At 37.2% G+C, this 13,773-nt stretch overlaps 1 protein-coding gene across 12 annotated transcripts in view; it reads right to left on the bottom strand.

The window, feature by feature from the left end:
- Window positions 1-13,773, bottom strand: part of CABCOCO1 (ciliary associated calcium binding coiled-coil 1) — a 273,645-nt gene that overhangs the window by 66,472 nt on the left and 193,400 nt on the right. For all 12 annotated transcript variants that reach the window (XM_032115957.1, XM_032115958.1, XM_032115949.1 and 9 more), the window contains one exon: window positions 11,455-11,527. In XM_032115957.1, the coding sequence (XP_031971848.1) occupies window positions 11,455-11,527 (73 nt within the window). The remainder of the gene's footprint in view (window positions 1-11,454; window positions 11,528-13,773) is intronic.

Here is a 13,773-nt window from a genome sequence, read left to right as displayed (position 1 = left end):
TATTAATTTTACGTTCAGTAATTCAGAGAGCTCTATTTGCAAGCAAAGAGGAGCGACAAAAGATAAAATCTGTGTCATGGCAAAACAAGTAACATTTGGCTCCTTACTTCCACCTTGACAATTCCTTGATTTCTCAAACAAAACATGATTATTAAACAGAAATGAATGGTTCAGTGCACAGTTCCACACCAGCATGCATGCAGTATCAATAGACTCAAGGGGTCATTCTCAAAATCGACAGAAACATAATGACATTTTTTGAAATTCCACCGGAGGGCATCACAGTGGACCAATGGTAGGATTATTTAAAAAAATAAATGGAAAAACAAAAAGAAGCCACACAGAAAAAGCCAATCCTCGTTCCCCGCCCCCACCCTCCCCAAAAAGTCACCAGCTTAGGCTCTCGCCCTCACTTTCTTTTAACCTAGACCTGCCAGGACAACAGCAACGCTAAAAATTGAAAATAGTCTATTGTGACAAGCCTAAATGAGAGTAAAACTTTTCAATACTTCATTGGAATATGACCATTACAGGTAATTTAATGTTTCTGCAAATGTAAGTCTTCAACTACATCCTAATTCCTGAGGAATACAAAAAGCTGGCACAGTATCTTTCTTAGAACAAAAGAAAATCATTAAGATCCTAAATGTATAACAGACAGAGACAAAAATGATAAATGGGCACCATGAATACAAAATGAATGCTAAGAAAAACGCTGAGAGAATGTAAAGCAGATATTCAAAGTAGAATAATCTCTAAGGAACATCCCTAGCACTCTCCCATTTTATTATACAAGAATACTACATGCATTGGTTGCAATGAATTGCAATCTTTTCACAACACACAACATCCAGTAGATCCAGAGACAGACCTGAATTCCAGCCTGTTAATGCCTGAAACTTGTCCACAGCCTTGATCAATGCAAAATTCAAGACTTCTCAAGCACAGGATGTTCTCACAACTCTGAGACCATATTTGGATGGTCTTCCTATAAATGAAGCATGCAACATTCATCTTTATCACTTACAATCTATGCCATTTCCTTAGATTGTGTTCACAAGCCAAATTTGATATGCACAGTCAAAATAAATGACAGTGCAACTGCACAGGAGATATTTTTCCTTGCCTAGTGTTATTTGAATAGAACAGAAACAACACACCAAGCACATGAATTCTAATACTAAGAAAGTAGTCATAAGCATATTAGCAGGTAATTCATGCAAAATGTCCTGTTCTGTGGGAGTGGTGACAATATTTTCTGCAATATGTATTTACAATATTGTTGGATTCTTGTAGAACCAACCAAAAAGGTCAGAAGGAACCACTTGTCATAAAGTGAGAGAGCAGAAACTTGAGGTATTCCAGCCAAAAACATCTGTATTTGTTTGGGTTTTATCCTGGACACAGCACCAACGTAACTCTGCAGAACCTACACAGGCTCTGACATAGGCTTTGCAGTCAGAGGACAAAATCTGAGGATGAAATCAGCCTAAAAAAAAAAAGGTGAACACTGACCACATAAGCATCTTAAGGTCAGCCAAAGAGTCTGCCTACTCTAACAAGTAGGAAAAAGCAAACATTAAGTATAAACAATTATACTCTCTTTGCTTTAAGTTGGCCAAGAAGAGATGCAGGATGAGGTCACTACCAAATTTTCAACAGTGCACGTGGGAAGCCAAACCATAAAATACTTTAGATAGTAGTCTTGACCCTGAAGAACACCAAAAGGCTGCAGCTGCTGTGTTTCCAAGCCTGCCCTGAGGAGATACAGTATAGTCTACCTATTCGATGTTGTTTTTCTGAGTGCTGGAAACACATAATGAAATCTCAGCTTCCACAGAAATGCAGTGGATTTGTGGGAGACACAGGAAGCACAAGGCTAGCTAAGGCTGATGGAAGTGACAGATGGGAACCTACTTCCCAAACCAGAAAAGGAGACAGTGAGGTTCAGTGAACTGGAGCTGCTGGGAGCTGGCCATCAGCCCACACTGAAGAAGGGATTGGAAGGACAGAATTTCCCACCCTGCTCTTTCGCTAGCAGCCTGCAAACGACTCCTGCCTTGGGATCAAACGGTGAAGGAAACTGCAGACAGGAGAGAAAGGGGCCAGAACCAAGTCCCTGCACTGTCACACCTGGGCTACCTCAGCCTGATCTCTTTGGGTGCACACCAGCTGCAGGGGAAGGAGGACATGGAGAGCACACTACACCCGAGTATGTGTATGGCTCTCCTTCCAGTACCATTTGGCAGCTTATTCCCATATTTCTGGTGCCTTACAATATTGTTGCAGTGTATTTAGACTCTCATGAAAGAATCAAACATTATGCTTTGGATAAACTCCATCCCTTTGCCAAATGTTTTCCTCATTTAAGCCCTAATAAAAACATTTTGAATGATTACACTGAACCTAAACGGTGTTGAAGTCTTCCAAAAGTCTAGCAAGCTACAAAGAACAAATAACACAAATGCTGAAGAAAACAGTTGTTTTGTTAATATTCTATTTACACAGCTGGATTCTTAGGAATTTTATCCATCTGTATATTTAGTAAGCAAGGCAAATTAATGCTTAGAATTGCCATTTCCTAAGTGAAAAACAAACCAGTAAAATGAAAAGGCTCCCCCACAATCTGTCTCTCTCTGCCCCATTCCAGATAGACACGCACACCTCCCCCGTAGCCATGAACCACGAAGTAACTGGAGAGGATTCTTCACAGACAGATGTAATTTATAACAAAGGCAGGAAAAGGCAACCCTAACTCAGAGCTTGCTGCCCTTCCTATAAAGTTCACCTCCTTACCAAGAAAAAGCAGAGAATAATTTGTTTGGTTTCTGTACTCAACTCCTTTTTCTTTTATTGTGAAAAGTTTCCATTGTCCTTTTATGTTTTGATTATTGAGTAAGTTTAGAGACTTGCCAAATAGCCCTAGATTGTTAACAGACCACCACTATTTAACTTTGAATGCTTTAACAAAATAAAGGCACAGTTCACATTAATATTCGATGCCCTCATTTTATTTATTATCTTTTCTTTGAAATTTAAACAATTTTCCTAGCTAAGGTTTATTAAATGTAAACCTAAGTAGCAATATAAGTTACCTCACATACCAACCAGACATCCTATAAAACTCAGCTTTCTAATGAGTAACACCACATTTTGCTGAGCTTAGCATATTCATAGGAAATCAAAATAATGTTTTATGAATTAAGTATTCAAATACATCAGATTCAATGTTCAGTAAAAATACTTTATGTTGTATCTTATGACAAGTCATAAAATTCAAGGTGAAATTAGAAGACATAAAAACTTTCTGGTGCATTTTAAAAAGGAACTTTCAAGGATTCCAAAACTTGTCTGTTATTTAGACTTGGATTACATTTGTCCTCATAACATCAACTAAACAGATGAAAATTTATTAAAATGTATATCGATTATAAATCATCACAGTAAAGAAATGTCATGCTATTTATTTATATGAATAAGGTCAACATGTTATTCATAACATAAGGTCACAAGATGTATGAATTTGATACATAAATATTCACCCGTGGGGATACATTCCCATGAAATATCACATCACTTGCCCATTCCACAGATACTTTTATGAATACAATTTAATCTTCAAGATGATGAAAAGCTGCAGATAAAGGTAATGGGTACAAAACAGTTGTTCATTGTAGTATAAGGTCATGGATCTCTGCCTGCCAATTACCAAAAATTATGCAGGAAATTTTGGAAATAGGGCAATTGCTCTGGAAAACCAGTCTCCAGTAAGTCTCACTGTACAAGCAGGCACAAAAATGGTACCTGCTGGCAAACAACTTTAAAAAAAGACAGCTAAATTTGAACCAGCAAAATATAAATGAAATGTGGCACCTTCTTGAATAACTGCTTAATCCCTGCTACATTACATGGAAGAGTTTAACACCAAAAATAGCATTGTTCTGCAGCAGACATAATGCATTGGACTCAAAATAAAATGTCTCTGTTTTCTTTTTTTGGCGGATTCCTTTCAAGTTATGTTCTTTGAACTTCCTAAAAATTAGTTATTGTGCAAATAACCTTCTGCCAACATGCCAGCAGCAGCCTACCTGGCTCTCACCAGCTTATGTACAAAGCCCTTCCAATGGTTTGGCTGATATAGAACCCTGTTTTCTAGATTCCTGTCTCCCCAGCAACATGCCCTATGGAAAGCTGAGGGCACACCACAGACCCCTAAATCATGTGGGCCTTGCTCCAGTAGAGCCAGCTACACTGTCTGGCACCAGGATGGAGCTGGGGCTCTGAAATGATCTTCAAGAGCACTGCTTTGGTGTCAGGGAGTTTAAACACAGACATGTAAGAATAGCAATTCTGTTAAGTGTTTATTTTTTTGTTTTAAACTGGAATTAAATCAAACTGCAAAAAATCTCAGATTCTCCTATGAAACAAAATTACTGATCTTTGCTCAGCTCCAAGTACTTTCTTTTATGTTGGTCAAGTAAAACAAGTAGAATTCCCAAAGGGCACCAACAGAGTGAGCTATTCTGGAATACTAGAAAAGTAAAACAAAATTCATATCCTAATAGTCTGCCTTCAGTTACTTTGCTTAACCACTTTAAAATTTCCCCAAGTCAATAAATTTCTGCCAATCTCAATGTCTTCTATTAAAATTTACATCTTGATTGATAACCATTTTTAAACATGTGCTGTAGTGTTCTGATAGAGCACTTAATCATTTGGATTGTAGAACATTCTGATGAATGGCAGAAAAAGGCTGTCATTAATGTACTGACTATCCTTCCAGTCAAAGCCTACAATTCCTAGCTGACCTGCATTCCAGCATATAAACAAGCCATTACTGCTCTTATCACAACTACGTGTTTTTACATACATACAAACACACACATACGGAAATCAAGCCACTTTCTAAATAAATAATTTAAAAACTCATAGAGCACATCTGTGTATATATTAATTCCTGCATAGTTCCAGAAATGTTTTCCTGCCAAGAATTCAAGCTTTTTTCCCCTCTCTCTAACATCATACAGTCAAAAATCATGATGCTTTGTCAACTATACAACTGAACTAAAAAGTGATCATGAGCCTCAATTTTTTTTTCTCCAGGATCTTTAGCTTTTTATCCTCCACGGTGCTGAACAATGTGACCCCAGTCACTTCTCAGTTTAATTCTGTGTATGTGAATAGGTCCATTGAAATTAAAATCCCCAGTTTGTCAAAAAGAGGTGCTTGTTGAAACGCTGGCTGGGTCAGAACCATGGCGCTCAGCACACTGAAGGCACAGCCCATGTCAGCTATTTGGCATTTGTCCTGCCTGAATTCTTTTCTTCCGTGACTTCACGCACGTTACTGAGTTAAAAAGCAGGCTTGTTTTGTATTTGATGTTTCCTAAGAAAATAATTTAAAAAACGTTTTGTTAATCATTCTCTAAAGCATTGTAAAAGTACTCAGCACTGGCTTATGAATTCCACCAGCTCTCTGGAACTCTCAGCACTTTTCAGGGCAGAGCAGTTCAGCTACCAAAACTCAGGAATGTTGAAACTGCTGTAGAAGACCGTCAGCATGCGACCTACATGGAAATGTAACTGCTAAAGGTCAGTGTATCTCCCCTACTGACACATGAGTATACCAACACAATCTTTGGAAAACAAAGGTTGCTTCTTCTAGGCAAGAGATGCTTCAATATTTGAAGTAGCACTGCACACAATTCCAACAGACTCCACTTTTCATTCAGACTAATCGCAAGTCCTTCAAGATCTCTGGTTACAGCCCTAGCGAGCCTCAAGATCAAAGGGCTGGATATCTGTGAATTTTGTCACAAAACCCACTGGCTCTCCAGCTGTTTACCTCAGTAATTCGGACTTGGGTATGACACACTTCTGTAATGGACATCAAAAATTTCCCCTCAGACATCAAAAGTCCAAGTACCAATTTTAAACATCCATAATCGGAAAATAATGAACCTACTCCTGAGGCTGTAGTTTTGATCTTCATAGCAGTAAAGGCTTGAGGGACATGTTTTGAAGGAAAAAAATAAATAAGAGCATGTAAATGAAAGAGAAATGGAATGTAACACAACATCAGTTTATCAAAGATACACAATGCCAGACTAATTTCATAGTTTATTAAATAAATAATTTTCTAGACAAAAGCAATGTGAGAGACACAATCAATTCATGAGTGAGCAGGAATACCAACAGATGGAACTGAATGGCCTTGAAGACTATTCACTCTTGTATTCAATGACAAATTGGGAGGTGACATTGGGGAGATATTTTATTTTTTAAACCTACAGTGCACTGGGAGTACCTCAGCTAGAAAATACAATAACAAAGGAGAACCAGAATAGCAGATGTACGATGAGACAGCCACATGACACAGGTATAAAATGTGCTTCTAGGACCTATCATGTAGGCTATTCCCAGCAGAGGAAAAGAAAGCACTATTGATATTTTACAAGGCCTTGCTTTTATCTCAGCAACAATATTATGTCAGTTTGGTCACTTATGTTCTAACAAAACTGATCTAAAGTGGAACAATTATAGAAGAAGGCCAACAGGATGACAAGAGGCTGGTATGGATGTAAGAACACGTGTATCAAAGTCTACCTTGAAAGCAAAGATTAGAGGAGGCTGGCTTTTCTAGTCTAGCTGAATGAAGGCTGACAATAAGATTGCTGTCTCTTTATACACTAGAAAAATAAACACTGGGGATGGAATGAGAGCTAAAGGTCAATACTGGCACAAATTGGCACAAGGACAAATGCACATAAGCTTGTCATGAATACACTCAGACCAGAAATTGAAGTTTTATAACAATTACAGAAACCAGGCACCAGGGCACTTCTTAACTGAAAGAGCAAAGACAAAAAAAGTTAACTTTTTAAACTGGAGTTTGACAGGTTTCTGAAGAGGATTATGAATGTTTCCCTAGGAGAAAGCAGCATGAGAGCTGACAACTGAAGACATCCCTTCCAGTCCTATGCTCTTCTTGATGTCTTTGCCATGGTGATATTTAGAAAACAAAGCTACAAAAAATCAACTCACTGGTTTTTAGGCACTACAAATATCTGAAACCTCCAGGCTTTGAAAAGCACTTCATTAGCTGGGGAATGAGTTTCTGTGGTGTGAACTGATATGCTTGTGGAAATGTTCTGGTTTCATACATCTCTAAAATGCAGTTCTCAAGAAATCATTGAGCAAATTTGTTTAAACAATGACTGATTAACCAATCTAAATATGCAACACCTAATGAGGATTACATATCAAAGTCAAGTCCCAGACTTTAGGGCTTTTGCCATCAGAAGAAAAAAAAGCTTTATTAGCTTTCAGAAAGCATATTCTTCCTATCCACCTCCTTAAATTCAAACACAGAAGGGATTTTGTTCAAACTTAAAAAAAAACCCCAACCCAACCCACAATTGGATAAGGACCAGACACAGTCCAAAAGCTTAATGCTTCAGAAAGTAAGGAGTACATGGAAAGAAAGCATTAATGGAAACTGTTTTGCAACTCTAAGTACAGAGGATGATATCTAGTGACTGCTATAATACTGAATCTGCACTGCCATTAAATTTAATCTTCGATATTTTTATTGCAACCTGACCCACTATGACATCTCTGAAGAAAATTACATTGTACAGTACTATTTCAAGAAGTCAAACTTAGCTAGTCATCTGGGCCATAAAATAGCAGATTACTCCATCAGGCTGGCTAAAGCAACTAGGAATAAAACTAGATTTACCAACCACATTATTTTTATTAGGAAATGTTTCAAAGCAGACATAATCCCAAAAGACCTTAGCCTCATACCATCCAAAAATACACAACAGAGAGCAGCAAAAAACATGAACTGCAGTATAAGGTGCAATTTGTAAATGAGAGAAAAAAATATTGCAAGATATGTCATAATATATCATCCTATCAAAGCAAAATAAATTAACTGAACATAGAAATAGAAAAGAATAAAAACTTCTACACAATTAATGTATTAACAATTTAAACCTTTGTTATAAGATCTGACATGTTACTAGGAATTGCTCCATTGAATCCCTGCACATCAAGATTTAGTCTAAACTCCTTTTGATTTCCTTGAAATTGCAAGCTAATATAGGTGTATTAAATCACAGCTAGAGAGCAAAATGTCCAGAACAGGCAGAAGGAAAAAACCAGTATCTTTAACAGCAATATTCCTGAAGAATCCTGCTATGGTAGCACTACTTGCATTTTATTTTGGATCATAGCCACAGAACAGCTAAAGCACAGCTTCTTCTGTAATCATTCTAAATGGGGGGAACTGCTCATAATAGTAACAGGAAAAAAAGGCAAGGAATTTACTTGGCAATCTTAACACTTCTCAGCAATTCCTTGTACCGTCATGTTTTCTAACAGGTATTCATGCATACATAATATATAGGTCTTTGTAGATCCGGAATGAAGGAGAAGTAAGGGATTTGATAGCTGGAAAGGCAAGTTTAAATTTTAAATACTGTCAAAGTAGGTTAGAAGTCTGATGTGTGTTTTATCATCTAACCAAGCATTCATGTCTTTATGTTTTAACCTTTTTTTTTTCTAGGCAATATGATCACCTCAGGAAGTTTGGGGTTTAAAGGCTTTAGCCAATGCAAAAAAAGAAGAAAAATTAAATTAGCCTGGCATTTGTTACCTTTTTTAAAGGACTTGAATACTGTCTGTGTTTTACAGAGGTGGCTTTATTATGCTAGCTGCATCAAATGCAGAATATTAATCAGACTGTGAAGCTCCACTAATTATGTGCTACATTTAAATAACTTAGATTTTGTTAAGTGGCACGGCCACAAATATTGTATGCATAATCTGAGTTTTGAGTCATTTCCCTTTCTTGTCTGATTTTATTCTACACAGGAAATGACAGGGTCATTTGGAAATAACTGCAGTGAAAGATCAAAAAGGAAACTTGATTGAGAACACTGTATAATTGCCTGTGCTAGAGAAAAAAAAATTCCAATGACTTTACAACCCATCGCTATAAGATTTCTCTGGAAAACACACACTGTGGTTTCCCTGAAAGGATATCCATTACAACACTGAGTACAGCTTTTATTTGTTGTAGCTGCATCTCTTTTAAAGAAGCAGCTCTTCTCCTGAGGCTGTTGGGCTTTTATTCAGTAGGTAATTCTTTCGGCATACATACTCCCTGAGCTAAAGCCATTTCAGTGGAAGCAAATCAATTCTGTTGAAGCCAGTAATTTCACTGACTCATCTCGAAGTGTTCATTTGGAAAAGGAGATAATGCTGTAATTAAGCTCATGGAACACCGTGGTTCTTGTTATTTGGGAAAATCTGGCCATTACAATTTACAGTGTCCTGTTCCAAAAGAACAGGCTTTTATTGCTGGAGCTAAAGGAAAACTTTTTAGATATTAGTTGCACTCAGCTTAGAGTCAGGATCACATCCAGCTCTGGGCTGTGGTGTGTCTGCAGTGGCGTTTTTTGTTTTTCGGTAAGACATTGGTCTACATAACAGGACAGCAGCCAAACTTTCAGCACAGATTTACTATCTACTTTCAGCACATGGATTTCCCAGTCGATCTCCTGTTCCCTGAGCAGATGCACTGTGGAGCAGGCAACCCCAGGTGTGCTCCTGCCACAGGCACACACACTAAACCACGGCAGCCCCAAAAACTCTGTTCATCTATGGGATTGCAAAATAGAAGTAATGATTTCCTTTATGCATAAGAATTTCTAAAAAAACAAAGTTGCTGTAAAAGAATTTGAAATCTATGCTGGGTTCACCTCTCATCCCATTTTAACACACAAAGCAAGTGCAAATAATGCCATAAATTTGTAGGTGCAGCTTCAATGCCCTAAACTTTTACTTACTGAAGAACAATGCATCACCCTATCAAAATAAACTCTAACAGAATATAAGTATTGATTTTCTTGGGTGTTGGAGTGTAGTTGGACAAATTAAAAGCTCTCTGCCATGGAGCTCAGAATACAAAACAGACAGATTAAAGTGAAGTGGCACCATAGGTAGGAAAGGGCCGTAAGGGAGTTACAGCTAAAGATTGTCATGCGGGGTTTTGTGACAGTTGTAGCTGCAGATGGTACTTGTTGCTTGAATGGATCATCACCAAAGTCACTCCCTGAAATCCATTTCTGCCATTGCCCAGAGGTGCACCCTCAGCAGAGGTGGTGCTCCCCAGCAGAGCCTGCCCAGGGTAACCCGTCCTGCAGCTGGGACAGTGCATGCTGATCTCACCCACCCAGAAATGCATCTTCAGGAAACATAGACGCATTTCTTTTAAGCTGGTCTAAAACCTTTTAAGATTCATGACCCAAATTTACACAAGACTCACTTAATCAAAGCCTCATTAATATCGTTTTTACCAATTAAGAAGTGCTAGCCATCCATTGATCTAATTACCTAATATAAAAACCCCACCCTAACACAGTAACGCTGAAGTTCTGCTCTACCTTTGTATTCACAGTTTTGTCACCAATTTCATCGTAGCTGGAATTTTAACTCACCTTGTAAATGATGAGAATTATTTCCAAATATTTGCATCCATGTCAAGAGAAGTCCTTTTTTATAACATGTCTACTTAAAACAACATGGAAAGCAATTATCCCACATCATCAGAGTCAAAATACCAGCTGAAAGTGTAAAGGAATTTTTCCAGTGCATTAATTTTAACTTCACTGTGTACTGATAAGCTAAAATATAAGTACTATCAAAAAAATTACACTACTGTGCCTCTCTGGGCAACCAGTTGGCTCCTAATACAAATTTAAAATGCAAGTATTTTTTAATGTATTGTAACATATATCCTCAAAAGGCATAGTCAAGCTAAAGGAAGGTTAATTTGATTAATTGAACCAGTCCATTTGACTAAAGGCCACATCCTGCATCAACACATTTTCTGCCATATTTTTTCACGTGTAAGTTAGAACACGTGACAAAGTTCGCCGTGAAACCAACTCACTATTGTTAACTGAATTCTTTCAAAATGCTCAGTTTTTAGCTCCCTTGTTTTTTTGCAGCCAGTATAACTAACTCTTGGTGGCTGCAGTAGAAACAAAACTCTGTACATGCACATGCATACATCTCTATTAGGGCTCTGGTCAGACTAGGCATGGCATACCACCTTTTCTGATTTTGACTGCTGATTTTAAAGCAGAGCCAGACTCACACACTGCTAATTCAAATTACATGCATCAACTTACAAACACCTATACAAGTGTTCCTGATTTAACACAACTAACGGCTTAGCCAAGCAATGCCTTTTTTTGAAATCCCAAATTAATTTTGAATACGAGGATCAAAAACATCTTAACTTGCGCTCTTTAATCAGACATTTTACGTTAGTAATGCAGGGACGTTGACATGAAGTTGCTTTGAGCAATATAAAACATATGCCATGGTGCACTCGTTAAGTAACTCTGCATAATGAGTTCCATCCATATAAATGACTCACCTCATTACTTATCACAGGTTCTTCTCTACGACCATGGAAGAGGTATTCATATTCTTTATAGTGTTTAAATAAGCTGAAAAACAAGACAATATAGACTATTACAGCTGGAAGTTTTTGGAAAGGTAACAACATTACAAGCTTTGTTAAACTAAGAGTTAACCTCCAGCATGGTAACAATTCAAATTTTAAAAAGAAACAGTTGTTTAACCTCAGATACAACATGCAGCATATTTAGTTTGCAGGATTTATTATCAGATGGCTGTAGAAAATACAGTGTGATACTTAAAAATCCATCCACTTAGCCCTTATGAAATTGAACTCTGAGAAGACAAAGTTCTACTCTGAAAAAAGTAATCCCTGAAACACTTATCACCAGGATACTTATGCCTTTAATATCAGCAATAGCAGACAAGAAGGAAACAAAGCCAAATCAGCTTTCAGATTCTGGGATGGGCTGCCAGTACAGGGAGAAAGTTTGATCTTGGAACATCAAAACAATAGAGAATAGAAGAACTTATACTCTCAAGGTCACTTTGCAAAATCAGTGTATTATTTCCTCAAAGAAAAACTAAAAAAATAGATTGACACCAAGCAGCTTTGTGTATTACAACAAAAGTAACTTTAAATAGACTTTGTCAATGGCGTAAAATATTTATCTTCCTTAAAACACGTATGGCTTTCCGTTTCACATGTTTTAAATAATTTCTTTGTTTCCTTTTCTAATGATCAATGATATGGCATTTGTTTAATCAAAAGTTTTGTTTGTCACAGTCCATCTGTTGCAATTAGTTCTTCTCTTACAGTCATGATACAGAACTCCTGGCTTCTGTCACGTCATTTTGACATATGATTTAAAACACTGCTCTGTGATTTCATAGCAAGTCCAGGTTGAAGAATGATTCCAAGAATTTATCGCAGTCCTGCCTGCTGTATCCATGAAAGGTACAGCAATATTTGCAGGGAACATCTGTAACTGGTTCCTGTGCTTTCTGGCTAGGGACAGGACACAGGTTCTTTTCTTGGGAGACCCATCAGCTGCATCAGCAGTACCTTTGCCTCGGTTCCTGCAAGGCCCATATTAGAAGACTGGCTGCCAGCAGCTAAACACACAGGCAATTAAATAAGTTCTTACAGTCTTTGCAATTTGATTTAAGTATATTTTTATTGCAGCACTTCACCAAAGAATTCCTAACATGTTTCAGCGGAGACACAGAAATTATGTTTAAAGAGAGTTCAAGACAACCTGGAAATTACTCACACCGATTTATAGAAATACATGTCCCCTTTCATATACACCTGTAATTTGCTAAAATTCTAACAGGAATTATTTGAAAAAAGACAAAAAATATTTTATGAGCATCACAGATGTGCAAGAAATAAGACATATATCCTTCCAATCAGATTGGCAGAAATTATTATTTCAAATTTGCTCTCTTACTTATCCTAGTGCTTTGGAAGGAAGACAGATTTACAGCATCTAAAAATCAGGTCTTTTCCCCTCCCCCTCCAAAGGTAGTATGGTATTCTTTATGGACTATGTTACAGGTACATATAACTTAAAATATGCACCCAAAAATATAAGTAATTATTTTTGGCATTTCTGAATTTTATGTCTTTATTTTTAAACAGACCTCTGTTCAACCTGGCACCCCTAATCCTGTATGAAGGAAAGAATTCCCCCACTTAATGCTCTTTAAATCAAATCACATAAATTAAACATCAGCATTTATTTAGAAAAAACAGTGTAGTTTCTTTCTTCTATCAGGCATTATATAAAATACCCTTTTTTGTTTCTATTTTTTTGTGAACAATTAAAAAATTCTGTACCAGTGTTTCTAGCGATTACACAGAAATAATTTTACTTGTGTAAGTAAGATTGTTAAGAATAGGCCCTCTTATGATGTCATACGAGAATCTGAAGGTGATTAACAATGACATATTTCCCCAGCTCCACTGCTTCCTGAAAAGAAAATGTCAGGAGTTATGCTGATGTGTGTTTGCCCAAGGAGACAAGATAAAAAGATGATAACTGTCACCTTCCACCAAACCTGGAGGTGTCATTGTAGTTGCTGCACAGTTTGCGCCAATGTGGTTAAGCATTTGTCCCTGTTTCCATTATAAATCCCGTGGGTTTAGAGCTCATCTGTAAAAATGTGATCTGAACTACAACATGTCATACTGTCTTGAGTAGAAAAAAAGCTACAGGCCTATCATTTAAAATTAAACAAGAAAAAATGTTGAACTAATACATTAATTTGAATTGCAATAAAACTCAACCTATTTCTGAGTTCATAAAGTTTAAAGTACACCCATTTAAGT

Source organism: Corvus moneduloides, chromosome 8 (genome assembly GCF_009650955.1).
Source record: "Corvus moneduloides isolate bCorMon1 chromosome 8, bCorMon1.pri, whole genome shotgun sequence".
Lineage (NCBI taxonomy): Eukaryota > Metazoa > Chordata > Aves > Passeriformes > Corvidae > Corvus > Corvus moneduloides.
This window is presented reverse-complemented; position numbering and strand designations above follow the sequence as displayed.